The sequence below is a fragment of the Macaca nemestrina genome, chromosome 4 (genome assembly GCF_043159975.1).
Source record: "Macaca nemestrina isolate mMacNem1 chromosome 4, mMacNem.hap1, whole genome shotgun sequence".
Classification (NCBI taxonomy): Eukaryota; Metazoa; Chordata; class Mammalia; order Primates; family Cercopithecidae; genus Macaca; species Macaca nemestrina.
This window is the reverse complement of record NC_092128.1, coordinates 101,334,859-101,360,119: the sequence shown is the minus strand read 5'-3', so window position 1 is coordinate 101,360,119 and position 25,261 is coordinate 101,334,859. Positions and strand designations below refer to the sequence as shown.

Below are 25,261 nucleotides of genomic sequence, written 5' to 3'. Positions count from 1 at the left end.
AACAGAGCAAGACTCCATCTAAAAAATAAAATAAAATAAAATAAGGGTAGGAAGGAAGAAAGGGAAGAAGACTGATAGGCAGGCTTTGCAAAGACCAACACTGAGAATGTTCTCTGGAGGAAAAGAGATGTGTGATTAATTCCACCTTAGACATCTGAGGCCCCAAACAAAGGGGCAGTATAACCTGAGTGATTCCAGATTACTGGAGGACTGTCCCTGAAGGGTTTCTTGCAATGCCTTGAGCCAGATTGTTTCCTGGAGGCACAAAGTGATAGTATTTAAGACCATTTAGAGGTTTCTATTTAATCCGAGGTTGTCAGGGAGGGAAGCCAGGCCTGAAACATGCTCTGCCTAGGTCCCATGAAGAAAATCTGGGAATGAAGGCTGGGGGCCCAGGAAAAGCAGACCCTGATGGAGCATAGGCCAGAGTGAGCCCCTTGGAAAAGGCAAACTCCTTTGGCTTCTACAGGGAGAAACTGCCCTGAATGCAGGGAGTTGGTTCAGGACCATACAGCAGGCCTCGGGCCCAGATGTGGTGGGAACACCATGCAAGGGAAAAACAAAACACTCCAGAATGACATGTTGGCCAGGCAGACAATTTGTAATGTAAATGTCAGTGGTTTGAGAATGCTAGTTTTAAGGTCCTGGTTTAAATGTCTGACTGAAAAGAAGCAAAGGATTTTGTTTCCCATACCATTCTATGTGCTTTTTGTAGGATGTATGTATGTATGTATGTATAAAGTAATTGGATTTTATTTCAATAGGGAGTCAAAGACACCAAGGGGAATGATGTTCATAGGAAGATTCCATAGGGAGAATGGTCCACATAGCTTTTTTCTGGGAACCTGTGCAGAATTTCCTACTGACCACAAGATATCTTCTGGAAGTGCCCCAACACCAGAAACTCAGAACCCTTCCCGGCTTCAGTTTCAATAAAAGACCCCATCTCTTCTCCACCCTTCTACAAAAGCCCCAGGCTGAAACCTCTACCCTCTCTCACCCACCACGCCAGTCCAGCCTCCGGATCACTCTGCCTCCAGAATGTCTCATATTCTGTCCCCCGTTGCCTTTCTCTCTCCACTGTCACAGGAATATGTCCTTATGTTTCTATTTGCTCAGCAAGAGCATTCTTGAGCAGCCATGATGTACTAGGGATGATGTGGGACACAGGTCAGAGGTGACTAAGGCCCCACCCCTTCATTCAAGCAGCTCCCTGCCAAGGGAGAGACAGAGCCCCCTGAAAAATTACAACATAACCCAGTAAGTGCTGAAAAAGGGACGAGTGCAAGGGTTTTCAGAGCAGAGAGGGAGGCAATTAATTCTGCCATAAATGCTCAGGGAAACTTCCCATAAGAGGTGATATTTGGGCAGGTACTGAAATACCCATTGGATTTCCCAGGTAACAGGGGTCTCATTACCTCTTCTCTGGACTACGCCAAGAGCCCCTCACCAGTATCCCAACATCTAAGCTTGTATCCCTAAAGTCTATTCTACACCTAAGTCCAGATATAGCCCCCAAATGCACAGCCCTAGATATCTCACTAGCACAGAATCTCTGCCCAATGACTTGCTGTACAGCTCTTTAGCACAGCACTCAAAATCATCTTGCCCAGCCCAGCCTTCACTTCAGCCTCATCTCACACTGACCCCCACACCCTCCCTGACAGGGCCATTACCTCTAGCCAATCTTTCTCACACATACACTAGGCTTTTGCCTATACGGCTCCTTCCACAACTCTATTTGGCAAGATCTTGCCCATTCTTCAGAGTCCAGACTAAATACCTACACAGTATGGAAGCTTCCAGAACTGATATGGTTTGGCTGTGTCCCCACCCAAATCTCATCTTGAATTGTAGTTCCCATCATCCCCACGTGTCGTGGGAGGGACTTGATGGGAGGTAATTGAATCATGGGAGCGGTTACCCTCATGCTATTCTCATAATAGCGAGTTCTCATGAGATCTGATGGTTTATAAGGGGATTTTCTCCCTTTTGCTGGGGACTTCTCCTTCCTGCCGCCATATGAAGGACATGTTTGCTTCCCCTTCTGCCGCAATTGTAAGTTTCCTGAGGCCTCCCCAGGCCTGCTGAACTGTGAGTCAATTAAACCTCTTTCCTTTATAAATTACTCAGCTTCAAGTATGTCTTTATTAGCAGCATGAGAACAGACTAATACAGAAACCCATCACAGAACTTGGCTTATTAAAGCAGTTAAGCACTGCTGGGCATCTGCTTCATGTGTTGCTATGGGAAGATACCTCTCTTCCTTTTTCCTACCTACCCCACCCTCCAAAAAGGCAAGGCCACCTTTTATTCACCTTAGTCTGCCTTCTACAGAGCCTTGCATATGCCCTGGCAGGTAATTGCTGACAAGAGTTTACTGAATTGAATCAAAGTAAAGTGAACTGGAGTGGAGAAGGAGTTCTGTTCCTCCAACCAAATTTGATTTTTGTTTCTGAACTGCTCAACCCCCAACACCCTGGCCCCCACAAGACTTCTCCTTCCTTTCTTCTCTTTCATGAACTCCCTCCATGACTGGGTTCCATGGTCTCCTATCCTTCACCTTCTTCTCCTTTCCTAAATCATTAGCTGAGCCATTAGCAAAGAGGAGTCGGCCTCCCTCCAGAAAACATATACACACACACTTCAAACAGCTGCTTCTGAGAATTGCTAACAGCCTTCCTTCCAGTAGAAGCTCTCTGGGTTCTGAAGACCAGGAACTGCTTTGCTTGTGTCCAAACACAAGCAGCTTTCACTGCAAAATCTTAAAGTGCAGTGGTGCACAAAAAGGGTTTGGATGCCAGCACTTCCTGACTCCATGCTGTACTCTGCACAGCCTTGCACAGAAGTCTACCCCATCTGGGGAGTTCTGAGGATCTGCTGCTTCTGGGATGAGTTATGCAGAGTAAACAAACCCCCACCTCCGCCTCCACAGCTCAGAGGCCTGCACCTTTCTTTCAACTTCATCAAAGCAAACTGTCAGACTACACGTCTCACACAAGGGAGTTCTAAATAGAGGCACTGCTTTCTTCCTTCAGTTTAAAAAGGAGAGTTCAAAAGGGAGAAGAAGAGCATGTGAACAGCTCTTGTCTGCCCAAATGTTACAATAGGTAAATTGTTGGCTCCAGAAGAGGAGCAAATGTTGGCAGCACTCAAACCTCATCCTCTCATGGTCAATCCTTGGTCTCAACATCCTCAATCTCTAGCTGCTTCTGCAAAACCCTGCAAACACATCAGTCTTTGGAGAGTAGGAAATTACAGAAAGAGAAAGAAAAAAGTTTGCTTCAAAACTAAAGAGTGGAAGGAAACGTGCTCTATCTTGATCTCAGAGAGCAGTTACACAGATATACACAGAAGTGAAGATGCAGACCAGAGCACTTAAGGTTGTACACTTAATGCCTTCACTGTTTGTGTCTTATGCCTCCCTAATACACTGATAAACTTTTTAAAAGGATGGGCCTTCCCAGACAGAGCTATACTGATACTTTGAATGAGAACTGTTTTCTGGAGACCTTAGTTAACTTACTAAGGCCATTACTGAATGGCCCTAAAAAAAAAAATACCAAATGCAGAAAGAGCTTCTCTGGCCCCACAGTGTAGATCCAGGATTGACTGGTCTTCTTAAAAGGATGTCCCCAGGAGAGAAGGGCAAGCAGTAGAAGACATCAATCAGAGAGAGAGTAGTCTGCTCTACTCACTTGACTGGACCCACTTGCTGAGGTCAGGCGGAAGGAAAGGGGCCCCCCACCACCCATCTCCCAGACAGAGCCAATGAGGACCTCTTGGGCCCTGATGGGCACAGCACAGGGGCACTCGCTGCACCTACCGAGCTGCAGGGCACCCAGCTCATCATCCACCTTGTCAGACGTCAGCAACTGATTTTTCCTGGAAAATAGAAAATATCAATGTACCAGAGGAGACTGACAGAGAAATGCAAACGGCAGAGAAGACTGTTAAGAGCGATGGACAGGCATTCAGGAGACAGGTCTCTCTAGTCTTGGCCTCGCCTCTGTGTGCCTTGAATACTCCCCCTCTCTCAGCCATAGGTTCCACATGGGATGGGACCAAATAGCTCCCATGATGCTTGTCGATTCTGTGTTCTCACAAAGAGACTCATACACCAGCCAATACAGGATGGTCAGCTCTGTAGGTTGGTATTTGCCAAGCACTGCAGATAGGCTATCTCGCCAATTTCACTGCAATACTTTTGGGAAACATACACACGCACAAACAAATCAAGTTCTTGTCATCATTGCCCAGAATCTGTTCATCTCATCTCCATGTTTTTTTTGTTTGTTTGTTTCCTCTCTCCTAGCTTTCTGGTAAAGCCATCAGCAGCTATTTATAAGAAACCTCTGAAATGCACCAAGGTGTTTAAAGGAACCCTCCTGTATCTTCCTGTTACTTAAAACATTGCCATGTGATTCTGATTTGTAAATTCAGGTATGTACACACAGAGCTTTCTTAAAAGGGTGGACCCTTTAGGGGAGCATTTTCTAAAGCTCCCTTTAGATTTTTCTGTTCTCTAGCATGCATCGATCTGAACTAAAGTAAAATCATTTCTAAACAGAAGGTATTAAAAATAACAATATTACTTCACTCTCTGAAAATTCATTTACTATGTTAAAAAATGACAGCTCTTTTGAGCGTGGCATTGAAATATATTTTCCTCCAACATCCTTGCAGGGTAAGATATGATTGAAGTAACAATCGTAATCTTGCCCTGGTGTACTCTATTGAATTGGTTTCCTCCTGAAGATGTATGAAGGGGCGTGAATGGAAGACCTCAGAGGACACACAGTACCAAATCCCTGAGTACACACTTCTTCAGACTCCGGGTTTCTTTCACTGGCGCTAGAACATAGAACTCCCTCACCCCTCCTCCCAGGCAGCCCTCATCCTCCTGTGTCCTCCTGGACTCAGTCAAGTCATTTGCCTTACTTCAAAACCACAAAACCCCTCTGCCCAACACCACCAGGATTCTACAGGCATTCTTGTGGGGACTGGTGGAAGAATGAGCTGGAAAGAGGAGTTAAGGCATAGAGGGGTGGTTAGAGGGGTGTGGAAGGGGCAATCAACACTGAGGTTGTGTCAGAGCACCCCCACCCATGAAGAACTGCACTTTCATCAGGAGCCTCTTCCAGCCACACTCCTCCCACCTCCGCCTGCTCTGCAACAAAGGGCTGAGGACCTGAGTTCTACCCTGCCTATCCCATCTGTCACTGCTTCATCTGGAGATGAAGGCAAGGCATCCTCCCCTTGCTGTGCTTCAGTGTCCCTTTCTGAAAATCAAGGACCAAGGCATTGGTACTAAGCCTCTAAAATCCCCCTTGAATGATTTCAAGCAGGGAACAGCAGCAGCAAAGATACCTCTCCAACATCCTGCATTCAATAACATCTCTCTTGAACCCCCACCTCTGCTCTCTGCCTCTTCATCTCTCACCTAGATTATTTTAATAGGCTCCTAACTGGTTTCCTGACCCTTAGTGTCACCCACCCTTGTTGGCCCCCAACATTTTCACATGGCTGCCAAAGTCATCTTCCTAGAAAGCAAATCTGACCACGACACTGAAGCCTGGCTCAAATTCTTCTAAGAGTCCCCATCATCACCATCAATAATAACAATAATCACATGTATTAAAATAACAGCAAGAATACCAATACATTCCTAAAGGCTCCTTTGACTGCTCCACACACTGTGCTAAATGCTTTGCAAGCCTCAAAAGTCATATACTTCTCAGAAAAGCTTTATGAAGCACTTATTTCACTCAGTCTCAAAGACATTTAGTAATTTTCCTAGGGTTACACAGCAAGTAAGTGGCAGCACAGGAATTTAAACCCAGGCAGTAACTCCAAAGACAATGGCAATAACTACATTTACTGCTTCCTTATAAAAATAAAATCCAGGCCCATTAGTGTATCCTGCAAGGCTCTCCATGACCCGGCCACCTACTGCCCAGCCTCATCTCACTCTGGGCCATCACATTCCACCTGCATTTCCTCCATGCTGAACGTCTCAGCTCATGCCTCTATATCTTTTCATAAGCTGCTCATTCCATCTAGAATACTCTGGCAAACAAACTTACACTAATCCTCTAAAGCCCAAGTGGAACATCAGCTTCTTCTCAACTCCAAAGAACACATTCATTCATTTATTCACTCACTCACCCAGCATATGTGAGGCTATCTGGCAGGCCTATCTATCTCACTGCCCAGAAGAAACACATTACACAGATACGTAAAATGAACAGACATTAAATGCAATGTCGCGTGGTGTGGTAGGCTGAATAACGGCCCTCAATTATATCCACATCCTAATCCCTGGAACTTCCTTGTGAATGTTACTTTACATGACAAAAGGGATTCTGCAAATGAGAATAGGCGAAGGATCTTTAGATGAGGAAATTATCCTACATTACCCAAACGGGACCAATGTAATTACAAGGATCCTTATCATAAAGAGGTAAAGGGAGATTTGACATAGAAGAAGAGAAGGCGATGTGAACATGGAAACAGAGATTGGAGTGATCTGCTTTGCAGACAGGAAGGAGCTACAAGCCAAGGAATCCAGGTGCGTACTAGAAGGTGAAAAGGGCAAGGAAACAAATTCTCCCCTGGATCCTCAAGAAACAACCAGCCCTGCCAACACCTTGACTCTAGCCCAGTGGAACTTCAGCCCTCCGGAACTATGAGATAATAAATTCATGTTGTTTGAGGCCACTTAGTTTGTGGTAATTTGTTATGGCAGCGATAGTAAACTAATACACGTGGTAAGAGTTACAAGCAAGGAAGAAGAAAGGACTGCAGGATTATCTTGGTCTCCTCTGGATCTCGGGTGTCCAGCATGTAGCCAGTGCTCCATAAATGGGTGCTCAGTGCCAGACGATTCTCACAGAAGCCAGGTGGCTTACACAAGGTCACATGACTTAGAAGTGCCAGAGTCAGGATTCAAACCCAGGCTGCTGGTTTCAAATGCTCTACTCTGCTCTTGCCTCGATTGTCCACATCCTTCCCCTGCTCAGAAACTTCCATGGTTTCCTGCAGACTACAGGACAAGGGCCAAATCTCTCAAATGGTTCCCTTGGCTCCTGAAGGTAGGCAGGTGGCCATGAGCCCGCTGAGATGGTGGGAATCATGTTACCACTGGGTAGGGTACAGCTTGGCCTCTCTCTCTGGTCATAGGACTTCCACCCAGAGGGCCATCCATCAGCTACAAGAGCCCAGCTCAGATGCTTTGTGCCGGGTTCCCATAGATCTCATCACCAGAGACTTCAATTATGCTTCTATGTAGAGAATGTGCTTATTGTTCCTTTCATGTCTCTTTGTGGCATAAGCTTTACAAAGTTTAAAAGGTCAGTTTAAAAACATGTTCTTCCCTTTGAGTGAAACTATTCTGAACAACAATGACAAAAAGATAAATCAAGGGATTCAAAACACTTCTTCAAAGTGTGATTGTTCAGATAACCCAGAGACATGTGTCAAAGTATGCAACTAATAAATCCATGGGGGCCAACTGGCAAACTCCACTCGCCCCTCTGCTGAGGCCTCCACCTCCCACCACAGCTCTTCTCATGCCCCGCCTGCCCCCTGCCCGGGAGAGGCACGAGCCAGGTCGCTGCTGGTGTTCTGGGCTCCAAGGGACCAGGACTCAATCTCTGAATAACTGAATCCTTGGCTTAGTGAAAAGAGTCACTCTCACATAATAACAGAGAAGAAGCCAGGTGTGGTGGCTCATGCCTATAGTCCCAGCATTCTGGGAGGTGGAGGCGGAGGCAGGAGGATCACTTGAGGCCAGCCTGGGCAACACATCAAGACCCTCTACAAAAAATAAAAAAATTAGTTGAGCGTGGTGTCACGCACCTGTAGTCCCAGCTACTTGGGAGGCTGAAGTGGGAGGATTGCCGGAGCCCAGGAGTTTAAGGTTGTAATAAGCTATGATCATGCAAGCCGCTACCTCTAAAAAATAAAAATAAATAACACACAAAAAAAAAAAAAACTGAGAAGAGGAGATGCTTACTCCTCTGTGTTTGTTACTAGATTCTTGGCTAAATTAGTTATGGGTTCTAAAAGAAAGGCATCTCATGAAAATAAAGATACTGATCACTTCCTGCTATGGTTTGAATATCTGGCCCCTCTAAAACTCATGTTGAAATTAAATCCCCAATGTGGCAGTATTGAGAGGTGGGGCATTCAGGAGATGATTGGGTCATGAGTGCTTTGCTCTCATGAATGGATTCATGGGTTCATAAATTAACAAGTTGTTATGGGAGTGGGATTGGTGGTTTTCTAAGAAGAGGAAGACAGACCTGAATTGGCACACTCAGCCTCCCCATCGTGTGATTCCTTGAGCTACCTCAGCACTCTGCAGAGGGCCCCCACCAGCAAGAAGGCCCTCACTAGATGTGACCTCCCATCCTCAGACTTTCCAACCTCCAGAATTGTGGGACACAAATTTTGTTTCCTTATAAACTACTCAGTTTCAGGTATTCTGTTATATGCTACAGAAAATAGACTAAGACATTTGCTATATATTTGACGAAATATCAGAACCCAGTGTCAATGGAGTTCAAATTGGCCCCATTCATATGGCACAAGAATCTAGAATACAAGAAATTAACATAAATTTTTCGGAAGTCAGTGATACCCCAGCACACCTAACCAAAGTAATGTAAAATAATCTGACAGAGCACTTCTACAAACCAGTTCATTCAAGATTCCCTGAAAGAGAGAGGTTTTTTGTTTTTTTATTTGTTTTGTAAGTCCTACTAAAATATGCTTAAAATAAAAAACTCTTAAGCACATGAGAAACGATGTACCATGAGTGAAAGCCAACAGACACAGCAAATAGGACTCCCAAAGACTCAAGATGGAGCAACAATCTTAGAGAGGCTGTACATTAGAAAGATTAGAGAAACTTTTTAAAAACAGGAATGGAAATCATAAGAAAAGAGCTAGACATTATGAAAAAAAAAAAGAATGGGCAGCTCTGAAGAGTAAATGTAGTCATTGAATGAAATAATGGGCATATAACAATGGTGATAGATAATATATTAAATATTGAAAAAAAATTCATGAATCTGCTACTGAAAGAGGAAGGAATAAAGGACAAGAAGGAAGAAGCTGCGGGGAGTGCAAGGAAAAGAGAGAGAAGATGGGCAAGCTCTTCTCTACAGAATACCATCAATGAATGTAGAAGGAATTATAAAATTAGAAAATCATCATTTTATACACTCCAATTTAATCATTTATATGGGAAAGGGTCATCAGTAGATGCCAATACAACTGGATGGAAGGTTTTTGAGGAACAGGGTATTCATATGGTCTGAAAGTTTCAGATTACTTATTAATTGCCAAAAGGAAAGTTATCTTTACAATGATAGAGAGAGTGACATATACCACCTTAACCGAGTGATCCAAATTAGCATCATCAAAATAAAACAAGCTGGCATTAATGTGGTCCTGATGTGATGTAACAGGAAATACACAACATCACTTCTGTATTGTCCTTCCCAAAAAAAAAAATGCTTAATATAAACCTAATAATGAAACAAGACAACAAATCTAGAATATGGGTGTTCTTAGGAAAACAAGCCCATTCTCTTCATGAAAAACTAAAACTGAGGTTAAAATAGACTAGAGGCTCAGTGCAGTGGCTAACACCTGTAATCCCAACACTTTGGGAGGCCAAGGTGGGCAGACTGCTCGAGCCCAGAAGTTGGACAACAGTCTGGGCAAAATAGTGATACCCCATCTCTGCAAAAATAAAAAATAAAAAATTAGCCAAGTGTGGTGGTGCATGCCTGTAGTCCTAGCTGCTGGGGAGGCTTGAGGTAGGAGGACCACTTGAGCCTGGGAAGCCAAGACTGCAGTGAGCTGTGATCGATCACGCCATTGCACTCTAGCCTAGGCAAGAGTGAAACCTTGTCTGAAATAAATAAATAAATAAATAAATAAATATTAGACAGGCACGTCAACCAAGACAATGGGCAAACCTTGAATGGATCCTGGATTGAAAAAAAAAATAAAGCCTAAAAGAGAGATGTGATTATGGGCTACATGTCAGATAATTTTATTGAATCAATATGAAATTTATTGGGCCAGGTACACTGGTTCATACCTGTAATCCCAACACTTTAGGAGGCTGAGGCAGGTGGATCACTTGAGCCCAGGAGTTTGAGATCAGCCTGGGCAACATGGCAAAACCCTGTCTCTTCTAAAAATACAAAAATTAGCCAGGCTTGGTGGTATGAGCCTGTGGTTCCATCTACAGGACTATGGGAGGATCCCTTGAATCTGGGAGATGGGAGGTGACAGTGAGCCAAGATCACACCACTGCACTCCAGTCTGGGTGTGAGAGCAGCAAGATGAGAAGATGAGAGAGAGAGAGAGAAAGAGAGAGAGAGAGAGAGAAAGAGAGAGAGAGGAAAGGAAGGAAAGGAAAGGAAAGGAAAGGAAAGGAAAGGAAAGGAAAGGAAAGGAAAGGAAAGGAAAGGAAAGGAAAGGAAAGGAAAGGAAGGCAGGCAGGCAGGCAGGCAGGCAGGAAGAAAGAAAGAAAGAAATGTTGTGGGTACTGTGGTCATGGAGGAAAATGTTCTTGCCCTTAAGAGATGCATGCTGAAATATTTACAAGTGAAATGCCAGGATATCTGTATTTTCCTTTCGAATGAATCATCAGAAAAATACGTGTATATATAAATACATATAATATATATTGGGGAGGAGATGAGAGAAAGAAAGAGAAAGAACAAATGTGACAAAATTGTATCAATTGCTGAATTTAGGTGAAAAGTCTACAGATACTCATTGTACTCTTCTTTCAAGCTTTTTGCAGGTTTGAACATCTTTAAAGTTTGGAAAAAATCTTTTGGTAAACAAACAGTAGATTAGATACAGTGAAGGCATCATTAAGTACTAAGAGCTATCAGATGACATTACTCAGACTATCACCAATCAGTAGAGAGATAAAATGCATGAAGGAGCAGAGACATGGAGGAAAAACTTCTAAAGTCCAACCTACATATAAAAGAAGCTCCAGAAGGAAAGAATAATGAGAATTTAGGAAGGGAAATACCTGAAAAGGTAATTACTATGACCTTTCCAGACATGCATGCTCACAGAAACATGAGATTCAAACGGACATGTGAAAATAAATGCACACCTAGACATGTCATTTTAAAACTACCGGAATACCAAAGACAATGAGAAAAATCTTAGAGAAAAGGCATATTACCTATAAACAGTTACAGCAGACTTCTCAATAGCAATGACAAGGGCATAAGACAATAAAATAACATCTTCAAAGCTGAAAGAAAATAACTGTCAGCTTTGAAATTCCCAACTAAAACATCATTAAAAGTAAGAAAAAAATGAAGACATTTTCAGACAAGGATTAAAACAGTTAACTATCACAGACCTCCACTGAATGAATGATTAAGGACTCATATCAGGAATAAAAGAAATCAGTAAGCATTTAGATAAACCTAAATGAGAACTGGCAATAAAAACAATTAAAATAATAACAATAGCAACTAACTTAAGAGTAGTTAAAAACAACGTGAAACTAAAACACCGGACATAATAAACAGGAGCATGGGAATGGGAAACGATCATCAGAGTTAAAGCTTCCCAAAATCTCACACTTTTTTGAGGGGGTAGAGGGATTGATTAAAGTCAATTAAGATTAAAAATTTAGAAGTAACCGCTAGAACAATAAAAACATAATGTATAATTTCTAAATGTGAAAAGAGTAGAAAAAAATACATTTCAGTTAATTCACAAGTAAGTGCCACTGTGAAAAACAGTCTGGGAGTTCCCCGAAAAGTTAAAAATAGAATTATTCTGCAATTCCATTTTTCAGTATACACCCCCAAAGAACTGAAAACAGGGACTCAAACAAATACATGTGCATAAACGTTCACAGCAGCACTATTTACAATAACCAAAATGGGGAGACAACCCAAATGTCAATCAACAAATGAGTAAATAAACAAAATGTTATATATCTATATAATGGAATATTATTCTGCCATCAAAAGGAATGAGGTATGGATACATGCTACAATATGGATGAACCTCAAAAACATTATGTTAAGTGAAAGAAGCCTGACACAAAAGCTTATATGATTCCACTTATGTGAAATATCACAGATTGGTAGTTGCCAGAGACTGGGGGTTAGGGGAGGAATGGAGAAAAAGTGCTTAATGCGTAAGGGATTTTACTTAGAAGAAATGAAAATGTTCTAGAACTAGACAGAGGTGGTGGTTATACAACACTGTGAATGTACTAAATGCCACTGAATTGTTCACTTTCAAACGGTTAATTTAAAAAAATAATGCAAGAAAAGAGGAGAAATGATATAAAGAAAAAGTGTAGCAAAAGGGAAGTATGAAATATAACAGGACAAATAAATTCAAGTAAATCAGCAATTATACTAAAGGCAAAAAAATTAAACTTGTTAGTTAAAAGAGACACAGATTGAATTACTCTTAAAAATTATCTATATGCTGTTTTAAGACACATGATAAAAAAGCTTAACAGTAAAGCATGGCAAAAATATACCACTTGTATACTAGCCATTGAAAAGATGATGTAGCTAAATGCTATCAGATAAAAACAGACTTTGGGATAAAAAGTATTATTAGTGATAAACTTACTTACTAGAGGATAATAAAAGGAAAAATTCAACAGAAAAATGTTTCCATCATGAACCTCTATGCTCCTAACAACACAGCTTCAAAACATATTATCAAAAATTTGACAGAACTACAAGGAGAAACTGTTCAATCCATGAGCATAATAGAAAATTTTAACACATATCTCCCAGCAACTAACAGATCAAGCAGAAAAATAACATTAATAAGAATAAAGAATATTTAAACATTAAAATAACATGTTTGATCCAAAATATTCAACTGTTAAATAATATATTCTTGTCAAGCACAAATTTATAAATATTGACTATACAGCAGTCCACATATATGTCTCAAAAAATTCCAAACTGTGTTTCTGACTACAAAGAAATAAAACAAGAATTCAATAATAAAGAGATAGCTCCTCTACATCCCCCCAAAATAACCCATGCATTAGAAAATTTTAAAGAAATAATGGCAGAAAAGATTTCAAAATGGTTAATGTTAAAAACACAACTTATAAAGTCTTATGGGAGGCAGTTAAAGTAATATGGAGAGGGTAATGTATAGCATAAAGGCACCTATTATTGTGGAACAGTGGAAAGCAAAGAGCTAAGCACCCCCCTGCAAAAGAGAACAACAGAATAGACCAAAAGAGAGTAGAAATGAGGAAAAATCAATGCAAGATGAAAAAGTTAATGAAATAAAAAATAATAAATAGATTCAACAACCCTCAAAACTGATTCTTTTAAAAGATTAATAGAAAGGCAAACCTTTGGTAAGATTGATAAAGAGAAGAGAGTATAAATAATACGAAGAGTGAAAGGGAAGAATAAAACTAAACATTATCAATAGGAGCTTTTCAGTAAGAAGAATATAGTATGAATAAGTTCAAACCAATACATCTGAAAACTGACAGGTGGGACCACTTTCTAGAAAAATCACAAAACTGACTAAAAAATGAACAGAAAATCTGAAACTACCTATAATCATTTTCTTAAATCATTAATTTAAAATTCACCCCCATTTCCAGCCCCAACATACACACACAGAGTTTTACTGATGTGTTCCACCAAATATAAGAAAATCTCCCCAGTTTACATTCCCAAATAGAGTGCACTCGGACCCTGAACCACCCATCCCAGCTGTGAATCTCACTGACACACTAAAAGTCTGTGCAGGAAAGGCAAGTGTCCAGCTTCTCTGGGCTTCAGATTCTTCATCTATTCTTTATTCTTCATCTAATGGGGCTAATAATAGTCTTCCCTCAAAAGATTGTTGTGAGAATTAAATGAGTTAATACATCAAGTACTAGGACTAGCACCTACATACAGAAATTTCTACGTGTTAGTTGAGATAATGATGATTAATGAGGCTACCACAACCTTGATTCTAAAAATCTAATACCTGTAAACATAAAATACAAAAATATAAAATAAAATAGACAACTGTATTAGCCATGAGTTTGAGAGAAATTATGACCAAATAGAAATGCAAGACTATTTTAACAGTAGAAAATCTAATAATGTAATTCAAACCAAGAGATTTAAAAAATATAAAATAATCTAAATAGATGCAGAAAAAGCACTTGATAAAAATAAACATCCATATATGGTTCTTTAAAAATAATTCTTAGCATGCTTAAGAAAGGTTTTATTTGAACCTTAAAGAACATCCTACCTAACGCTGAGGCATTGGAAGCATCCCTGCTAGAGTCAGTAACAAGATAAGGATGTCCAGCATCCCACACATACCCTATATGCTGGTGATATACATACTAGAGGCCATGCAACAAGGCGAGTGAAACTGAAAACCCCAGGACCAGAGTCCAGGTTTCCTGACTACAAATTCAGCACTCCTACCACTCCCCAACGTGAAACAGAACATCATTGTGCAATGAACAAGACGGTTAGATTATAATTAAGGAGAGAGTTATTCAGACATGGGCAGACATATAGGAACTGGATGGACACACACATGATAGGTAAGACTGGCATCACCTGTCAACAGATGCATTGCCTCTAGTCTCAACCTCCCTTTTGCTGGAGTTGTCTTTGAGGGGCTATAAGAACCACAACACTTTGGGAACCTGGGCTTCTGCTCTTCAGACCCAGCCCCTCCCCACCTGCAAGCACTTCTTGGCCATATATGTACACAGCAAACACTGGAGGTGCCCATCAGGGACAGCGGTGCTGCACTCCTTCCTGGCTTTTCCATCAGTGACTCTGCATAGCCCCTATCACTTCAACAGCTCTGGTGAATGACTGAACTGCTGGAGAAGCAGTAAGCTTTTGTGAGTCAGATCCCTGAGGGCAAGTTGATATAAAAAGACTTTTTTAAAAAAGTTTTTTTAAATGTAGAATGCAAAAAAAAAAAAAAAAAAGACAAACCCAAGTTCTCCATGGAAGAAAAGTTTTTTCCTTTCACTTTCCTGCTCTCCTTTTTTCTTTGGTTTCCTGTAGCACCTTAGCCAAGCTCCTCTAGGTATAGGTGGAGTACAGAATTGTGGTTAGAGCTGGATGGCACTCAGACGCCACCTGGCATGACCTTTGGTGTTACAGACAAGGAAACCAAGGTCCAAGGAGAGGATGGGAATTCTTCAGTGGCTTCACCTCCTGGGAGCTCAGCGGGACTCTGAGCCTCTGGAGGGGCTTCCTCCACCTCCCTTGGCCACTGGATATTCACAGGCGTTTTTCAAATTAAGCCATAAAGAACATGAGGTCTCACAAAGGGTTGGGTTATCGAGAAGTCATCGCTGCACTAACCATCACAATGTGTAGCAACTTTAACAGATCTTAAGTTTATACTCGGCAGTTGCCAGTTCTCAAACGGTTGACCTACAACATATAAAAGGAATATTTTTTTCTCTCTGTCTTTTCTTTCCTCTTAAGGATGTGGAAAACCTGACTAGAATTGCTGGTCTGACATTTCCTGTGAGAAAAGCTCTCTGCTTGGAATCCTGTGAAAACAATCTGCCTTAACAATTCAACTCAAATAAATTATCTTCCTGAAACCAGTGAAACCCTTAATTGGGAACTGGGCTGCATACCCAAGTCTCTCTCATCTGGGTCCATGATGACAAAGGTGGACAAAGATAGGGATCGCCCAGTGAGGACAGATTTGGGAGGCGGAGCGAGGCGGGGGTGGGGGGCGCGGGTAGGAGGGAGGGAGAAATGGATGGCCCCACATCCTCCTGGAAAAGCCATCGGGCCCAGGCTGTTTGGCTGGAGCGAACACATGCTGTACTCCAGCCTCCTAAGCCATTGTTCTGTTGGGGTGATGGTTTCTCAGCTTAACTCTCTTTCTGTACGTGTCCCTCCCAACAGTCCTTGGCACATGTCCTTGACAAGAAGTATGCAGAGCCAGAGCAAGATCTGAAATCAGTTCCAACATTTCTCCTTCCTGTATCTCTGTTCCTTGAGTCAGGCTGGATTCTGGAACATTCCAGGAATGGAGAAGAAATTTACCACAGTCTCAGACTCAGAAGTTTTCTTCAAGGGCATACAGTTTGCAAAACAAAACTGTACAAAAATGTGACCTTCCCTCCTATTATTTCCCTATTCTTCCAATTTCTCATACAAGACCCTGGCACGCAATTGAATTGGTATTCAACGGATGCTCCCTCTGGAAGCTGAGGAGTACTCAGAGATCACCTAGACATAGCTCATCCAGCTGGAAGGGGTGAAAAGGCTAATCCAGACCATCTAATCTAATCCTGCAGCCCTGCTGGAGGTGGGAGTCGAGGACAGAGCTTTCTCAGGGCCCCTGGTTAGTAGGCAGAAATAGAGTTTTAGGCTCCTGACTCTCATCTTGGTTTATTTTAATCTATCCCATGCTGGATATTTGAGGCACCACTTTCATTTTCTTAAGACCCAAAAATGCATTAGGACAGATTGCTCTTCCCTTGGGGAGACACATACCAGCAGGACTTTGTGGCCCTCCCAGTTCATACCTCCCTGCCCTTCTCTCAGGCTGAAGTTTCCTGGGCACAGCTGAAGTCAGCTCTAAAAGGTGACTGGTACAAGAGTCAGGAGTTGCTCAACAGGCAGTGAAAGGGTGGGTAGACATGATGTTACCCCAGGGAGAGAAAAATATCTTCTTGAAGGAAAAGTGATCTCTATGAAGCATGTCTCTGGAACACACTCAAATTCACTGAATAACCAGTCTGGCCTGGGGTATGCAGTTCTCCAAGCAAAATGTTGCTAGCCTATGATCTCCCTTCATCTTGGTCTCACCTCCACCCCCCTGCACACTAGCCCGGGGATGCTGGACTTGACCAAGCCCACCCATCACGAGATGCTGGATGAGCCCAGTGACCAGGGCCAGTGCCGGAGATGTGATGGGGTGCCTGGCATGAGGTGTCCCAGGTGTAAGTGGGCCGCAGGCTGCACACCTGGTGGGCAGGGCCACTAAGGCTGCCTCTGATTAGGGCTCCCTGGCAGCCCAGCCTCCCTCCCCAGAGGTCCCTGGGGCTGCCTCCCAAGGATGGTGTGAGAGCCCAGGATGGAAAGGACTGCCTCTAGAGCCTTGGCCTTGTCCCAGGGAGGTCTAAAGTCATCCTTGGCATGACAAAAGGAAGGTTCTGACAGGCTGCCTGAAGGAGTTGCTGCCAGTTTCCACAGTGGATTGAAAAGCTGTGTGGAGATGTTTACTTAGCTGCTAGGAGAAGCCACTCTGGGGCACCAATCCTGCCCAAGACTGTCCTAACAAAGGCCAACCAACGTGTCAGGGAAGTAAGCTGCACCAAGAGATGCTGAGTCCCACAAAACACTAAACCCACTTAGGCTCTGTTTGGTTAAATATGTCAAAACATGGCTTAAAACAACTTCTAGGATGAAGCATTTTCCCTTCAAACTTATAAGGCATTCCCCTACATAAGCATTTATATAAGAGCTGTGAGCCGCATGTTCGAAACAGCTCTGACTGGGTCCAAGGTTGACCTCATAGCCATTTGAAAAGAAAGAAATTTGGGTTCATTTACTTTTAGAAAGGTGAAGAGGCTTACCTTTAAATAACACTTATTTTTGGAGCTCATGCCTTTCTCCAAGTGACCTTGGGCAAATATTCACCTTCCCTAGGCTTTGGTTTACCTTTTCTGTGACCTTGTAAGGGCGCTAAATGTTCTATAGCTTTGCCCTTCAATAATAATTGCTCATCTAAGCAGCAACTTCTACTTTTCCTAGCACTTGCTAAGCACGTTTTAAAATTTAATTCTCACAGAAGTCCTGTGTAGAAAGCAGCATAAGAACTTCTTAGCCCTATTTTTTTACAAATGAAGACACTGAGGCTTGGAAAATTATCAACTGTCCAAGACACACAGGTCGGTGGTGACATGAGAAAAATAAAAAACAATGCAGCGAAATATTTTGCAAAGCTTAATTTGTTCATTTTAAAGGTTGACATAATCTTGAAATAAGATTATGTCTACCTCAACTTGTGAAATTTTATGAAATCGTTTTAATGTCCTTACTTGGCCAGAAAAAAATAATAATAATAACAACCCAAAGAGCATTTGATTTACCATGAAGCTAATGAAGCTTAAGCTTCAGGGACTTTTCTTTCTAAGAGGCCTTAGAAATGTGTGTTCACACAGTCTTGTCTTTTTGGAAAATTTGTGAAAATTAAATACTTTCATATTCTTTCTCTTAAAAAGGTCACTCAGATTGTGTAAGTTTCAGGCCCACAATGTCTGACTCTGCCTCTGAACCTGAGGCTGGTCCTCCAGTATTTTTTTAAATAATTTATTTTACTGACTGCACCAAATGGATGACCCAAAGGTCTCCTTGGGCACAGAGACTGTGATTCTCTGTCCTCCCCTGGTTTGGCTAGAGCAAGATCAAGTCAAGACTGTTTCCTAGAGCTATGCTTCCTTCCACCCCACACTGCCCCATCATGAAAAAAGAACCTCCAGGAAATTTTGACCTTCTCCCAAAGCACAGAGAAATGACTGTTTTCTGGGCATTTTTAGAAGAAGGAGAAAGAAACACATTGCTTTAAACCCAAGTTAGCTTTGCAAATTTTGAGCATTACACCACTCATACACATAAAACCAGAGAGCTGTGGAATTTCCATGAGGAAGCCAGCCCCAATTCAGACAAGTACTACCCTGGGCTAAAATTAGCTGTGTCCCTGAGCCGGCCTGCCAGCCCCCTGTGCCTCTCCTGACAGTCAGTCATCTTCCGTGGAAATGGGCTGTGAGGGTCCTTGGGTAGCAAACCATGGGTCCCATTCCTCCCTGCCCCCATTCTGGGGTTACTGCCTCCTGCCTCTGCTGAGGTTCCTCAGCTATTCGGCACAGGTGGCTGTGAGTGGAAAGCCCAGCAGGTGAGGGCATTCACTGAGCGGCTGGATGTGGCTGAGAATCCAGCCACTCAAGGGTGGAAAGTCTGTACCCCACAGCGCGGGAGCACAAGGCCCGCCTCACACAGAATTCAGGACCTGGGGATTGAACACTTTGACACAGGGCAAGTTTCCCTCCCAGATCCTTAAAAGGTAACAATAATGCACATGAGTTTGTAGAAGTAGAAAAGAAAAAATCAAAGCAGCACAATCCCTTTTCTCCTTACAATGAAACTTCCACAGAGGCGGAATGAAGCCCTCTGGCAGGGCTCTGGTTCTCTGGTTTTTAACGATCTGAATCCAACGCAGGCATGAGGCTGAAAGTACCCCCTCCAAAATCCCGAGTCCTTGGTTCTCCAAGCTGCACTCTCCCACCATCGTCTTCCTCCCCAGTGGGACAGATGTGCAGGGACCTACAGACGGCAGCCCCTTCCGGATGGTGTGGGCGAGAAATGGCCGCAGCAAGCCAGACACACCAGGAAGAGCTCTGACCAAAGGTATCTGGAGCTTTTTCCAGAACAAATGGAAAACCATCGGAAGCAGCTGGACCCATTCTGGGCAGTCTACTGTTGGAAATGTCATGTTGAGCCTCACGGTGGGAGTGGAATCAAAGGTCCAGAAGTTTTGAGAAAACAACCAGAAAGCTGGGTGAGGATTCCAGCCCTTACTGGTTAGAGGGCGTAAGATAGGTCTGGAAAAGGAGGGTGGGAACCAGCTTCCCAGGGCCCAGCAGACCTACATGAAAATCCTGTTTTCTATGCACCTGGAAAACATGTGCGAGCTGTTGTTTCTGTAACCACTGATTCCTTGGAGTGCAAGAACTTGCGGATGCCCATGTAACAAGAAATTCATCAGCGTGTCTTGGGATAGCCTTGGGTTTTATACCATCACCTCACCCAGATTCCAGCACTGAATAACAAACCTGGTTACACTTCTTTATGATCATTACTCAGAGATAAGAGATAGATCCCATTAATGATTCATTTTTCCTATCTAGTCCACGTGGTTTTTTATTCTTTTTTTTTTTTGAAAAATGTTAGACTAACAGGAAAACTGAATGAAAAATAAAACACACACCAGCATATACTCTTCACTTATAGTGACAAATTGTTAACATTTGCCTTACTTGTTTTCTCCCTCTCTCTATGCATACATACATACACACCCACAAACACACACACATTATTTTTCTTTTTGCTGAACGATTTGAAAGCCAGTTGTGGACATCATGACACACCATCCCTAAATATTTCAGCCTGCATCTCCTTAGAATAAGGACGCTCTCCTGCCAAATTCGTATGGAGTTTGTTTGTATGACAACACTGTTTAAAACCAGGATCCTTGTCTAAGTTCTCCCAGATCTTTGCATCTGGTGCACGTGCCCTTTTGTAGTTATTTTCTTTAAAAAGAATAATAATAAATCAGTAGTAATGTCTTTATTAAATATTAAATGAACCTGTAGCAAGACAAGCCACAGACAAAACCCCTCAGGCACCAAGTTAAAGAAGGAAGGGCTTTATTTGGCCGGGAGCTTCGGCAAGAATCACGTCTCCAACAACCGAGCTCCCAGCATGAGCAATTCCTGTCCCTTTTAAGGGCTCACAAGTCTAAGGGGGTCCGCGTGAGAGGGTCGTGATTAAGCAAGCAGGGTGATCGACGGAACAAGCAGGGGGTATGTGACTGGGAGCTGCATGCACCAGTAATTAGAACAGAACAGAATAGGACAGGGATTTTCACAGTGCTTTTCGATACAATGTCTAATCTATAGATAACATAACCAATTAGGTCAGGGGTCGATCTTTAACTACCAGGCCCAGGGTGTGGCACTGGGCTGTCTGCTTGTGGATTTCATTTCTGCCTTTTAGTTTTTACTTCTTCTTTCTTTGGAGGCAGAAATTGGGCATAAGACAATATGAGGGGTGGTCTTCTCCCTTATTCCCCCACTTTGAGACTCTCATTCAATAGTGAGAGTTCTCACTTTCATTCTCACTACCCATGTCTTCTTGCAAGACAGATCAGTAGTGATTCATGTAGTACACTTGTGCTGAAGCATTTTGGTGAACTAAGGTAGCAATGAAGCTTTGTATCATTTGAAGAAGTACAGGTAGCAAACAAGGGAGCACTAAGGTTTCTATTACTATATACCTCCTATTATAAGTTTTAAATCTTTTTAGCGCTGGGAACCATTTTCCAAACATGGCCCCAGGATCAGATCCATGCCACACTTGTGTGGGCACATGTGCCAGTTTTGTCATATTTCTAACTATGTCTTCAACTACTTGCCCTTGATCATCTATGTGTAGACAGCAATTAGCAAGGTTAAATTTTTTACAGACCCCTCCTTCAGCTGCTAGCAAGTAGTCGAGAGCCAATCTGTTTTGATAGATGGCATTTCTCATCTGAGTTTCTTGCTGGGCCAGAATAGTCAAGGCTCTGCCGGTCTTATTAGTGATTATTTCTAAGATAGCTTGTAACCGTATGATTCGGTTGAGCATGTAAATGGGGGTCGGGTATCCCCATGAGCCGTCTTGTGCCCAAGTACCAGGCCCATAACATTGTATGATTCTCTCAGGGGGCCATTTATCATCTTTTTAATTTTTTATAGCTATGCTTCTCTTTTTGCAGGAAGCACAGACAGGGAAGCCCAGGAGTTCACCTGTCTTTATGGGCAGTAGGAAGAAAGATGATTTAATAGTGCCAATAACACAACTACCTGCCCACTGGTCGGGTAATTTGGTGTAAGCTCTATGCCCACGTATCGAGTATAATCCAGTGGGGGCTGTCCAGTCCCAGTGGGACTCCGGGTGAGTTCACACAGTTTGCATCTTTGGTAATTTACTAAATGGATTTTTCTTAGTGTGGTTTGAACTCCACTAGGTGGCTGTTTTTGTAGTATTATTACACAGTTTTTGCCCAAAGCAGCTGAGTCTTCCCACAGGAAGGGTGAAGTCCTTCCACACTCTTGCTATACAGTATTTTCTAATGATTGAGGCTTTTAGGACCCAGAAGTTATCAGGGTGATTCTTTTGAGCCAGGAATTCATCAGGAACTGGGTGTGTAGGTACTAATTCTCGGGCTTCCCATGGCCATTGATCTCCCATTACAGTTCCTCCACATACATAACACAAAGTAACATTGAGAGACTGGGCTACATGCTCAGCTAATTGCAAAAACAAATTTCTTGTTTTTCCTGGAATTTCTGGTACTGGCACATTCAGTTTATCACAGAAGGTTTGAAATACTGGCTCAGGAGAGAGTTTATAAACTTCTCCTCAAACCACGATATTTACTCGAGGATCCAGTCCAGCCCCATTGATTCCTAGGGTTACATGCTCCCCTTTTCTCCAGCGAGGATCAAGGGGGTTGGTTATTACTAGTTTTAAGGGGTTACACTGACACTGGTATAGGAAGGGCCACTTTTCCCTTTCTGAAGGTGGACAGGATCCTTTTTATTCTTTATCTAAGTAGCCTAAATGACACAAGACCAGTATTCACATTCATTTCCACACAGTTCTAATTCATGACAAATGTACTTATTTTCTGCCATATAGCCTCTTTCCTAATTAAGAGAACCATATCCTATTTCTAACTTATTACTATTAATGACAGCACAGGCATCAAACTTCAAGGTGACTTGTCTGGGCACCCCTTTTTCTTTTGTTTTGGCTAACACTTTACTCGTATTGTTTATAAGCCCCCACCAGTCCTCAGTCCTTAATCTTACTTCAAACACTGTGGTCATGGGAGGCTCAGATGGGTCGTAGTACACATCAGGTCAGTCATTTCCTGGGCTACATACCTTGCATAGAATAGCATTATATAAACAAGTTTTTTTTAGAGTCCCAGTACACTTATAATAATCATAAAATAATGGGACTGTAGCAACTTTTTGTCCTACCTCAGTGACCTGATGTATACACTAGGAACAGTCTTCAGTCTGAGGAAGGCCAGTTAAAGTCTTTAGCGTACAAGTCCAAATTTTAAGGAAAATGAGTCTCACAATGAGTTTTCTCATGCTTCTGCCGTGTGGACCAGTCAGCTTCGGGTGTGACTGGAGCAGGGCTTGTCATCTTCTTCAGAGTCACTTTGCAGGGGCTGGCGAAGCTGCTCCTGTCCACGTACCACTCACAGTCTGCTGATGTTCAAGGATGATTTCAGAGGTTGGCCCTGCTAGAATAAACTGAGTCCAACACCTCTACACAGTTATGTTCAACTGGCTCTCTGATACCGGGAGCAAGGTGGCAGGGTTTAGGGTGCTGCAAACTTCAGTGGTTATGTGGGGATTTTCACATAGCAAGCTCTGGTACTTGGTTCATCTAGCATTTGTTAACCAATGATGTCCTTTGGTAGTCATTAAAGTTACCACAGCATGGGGGGCCTTTATATTCAGGTTTTGCCCAAGGGTTAGTTTATCTGCTTCTTGTGCTAACAGGGCCGTTGCTGCCAGGGCCCTTAGACATGGGGGCCAGCCTTTGGAAACCCCATCTAGTTGTTTTGAGAGATAGGCCACTGGCCTTGGCCAGGGCCCCACAGTCTGGGTTAAAACTCCAACTGCCATTTTTTCTCTTTCTGACACATAAGGTATAAAGGGTTTTGTCAGGTTAGGTAGCCCCAGGGCTGGGGCCGACAGGAGTTTTTCTTTTAACTCATGAAAATCTCATTGCTGTTGGTTGTAATAGATGTAGTTTATCCAATTTACATCTTTGTTAACTGTCACCCACCAAAATATTGACTCAAATCCTGCAGCTATTTGATTTCAAGTTTTAAATTGATCTGGTATTCCCCGTGGGACTCCAATTGTGTCTAATGGGATGTGAGAGTCAAAAGACCCAAAGGGGCTTCTCTCACTTTACGATGTCTTATTTTTCCTTCCCTGGCTGATGAAATGCCAGGGTGAAAGGGATAGGCAATTGGACTAAAGTACAAGTGCCACTCCAATTATTCGGCAGAGTGCCCAGTAAAGGTCCACCACAATACTACCACACATCCGCTCGGGGATGAACAAGGGCTGACTGATTGATAAGCTCTTGAAAATTTTTAAGCTCACAGCATCCCTTCAGGTCTCCAAGGAATGCTAAGTTTCCTCCCTATCATGAGAGACACGAAGTGAACTTAGTATTGGGAGACGGAGACTGGATGGCCCTCGGGGGCTGACCCGCAGGGTGCTGGACTTTGGGATACAGCAGAGACAGCTTGGCATGACTTATTACTCCAGGCTGTAGAATCCTGGAAAAGAGCTACCACGCAGTCCACGCCTGGTCAACTGAAGGACCACCTTAGTGGAAAGGGGACAATCTGGGCCTCTGGCCTGCCATGTGCACAAGCATAACAATTGCTTTTGTTTAATGTGAGGATGGAATATTTGATTCATTCCAACCAGGCATTTGCATCTCGGTATGCCAAAGTTTGTTTTAAGTCTTTAACTTTTTTTTTTTTTTTTTGGAGACGGAGTCTCGCTCTGTCGCCCAGGCTGGAGTGCTATGGCCGGACCTCAGCTCACTGCAAGCTCCGCCTCCTGGTTCTACGCCATTCTCCTGCCTCAGCCCCCCGCGCAGCTGGGACTACAGGTGCCCGCCACCTCGCCCGGCTAGTTTTTTGTATTTTTTAGTAGAGATGGGGTTTCACTGTGTTAGCCAGGATGGTCTCGATCTCCTGACCTCGTGATCCGCCCGTCTCGGCCTCCCAAAGTGCTGGGATTACAGGCTTGAGCCACCGCGCCCAGCCCTAAGTCTTTAACTTCTATGATCCTCTAATAAAATGAATTATGACTTTGGAAAATTACAAAAACCAGTTGGGACAGTCCATCCTTGCTCTTTAGTGGACCATAGAATGTTGGACCCACTACAGCATAAAAGCTCTACACTGGGGAGCGAGACTCCTGGTTGACACTGGAGTCTTTATTGAAATTTCCCCAGATTAAATAGTCCTAATTTACTAATGCCCAGTCTGAGGAGAGTCAGCAGGGACAGAGGTACTTTTCTGAAGTAGAGGGCTGTCTTTGACTTGGCAAGTCTCCACAGGGTATAACGAGGCAAGCATTAAATGCAATAGTTTGAGGTGAAATCGACTTGGTTATATTAATAACCAGATGGTCAGCAATAGAGCAAGGAAAGAAGAAAGAGTAATAGAACAAATGAAAGTGTTAAATTTTTCTTAGCTTTAGTTTGGTAGGGTTTTCCCCTGGAGCTGTGGCCCACGACTCTGGAGCGGGTGGTGCTTTGACTTGGGTATGATGAGTCCATCCCTTTTCTGTTTTAAGAACAGCAGTCTCAGTGGTTAGCAGCACAAGGCA

At 42.9% G+C, this 25,261-nt stretch overlaps 1 protein-coding gene across 2 annotated transcripts in view; it reads right to left on the bottom strand.

The window, feature by feature from the left end:
- The window catches only part of MINDY4 (MINDY lysine 48 deubiquitinase 4), a 132,043-nt gene that overhangs the window by 59,554 nt on the left and 47,228 nt on the right, over positions 1-25,261 (bottom strand). For both annotated transcript variants that reach the window (XM_011731333.3, XM_011731332.3), the window contains exon 6: positions 3,827-3,885. In XM_011731333.3, coding sequence (XP_011729635.2) covers positions 3,827-3,885 — 59 coding nt within the window. The remainder of the gene's footprint in view (positions 1-3,826; positions 3,886-25,261) is intronic.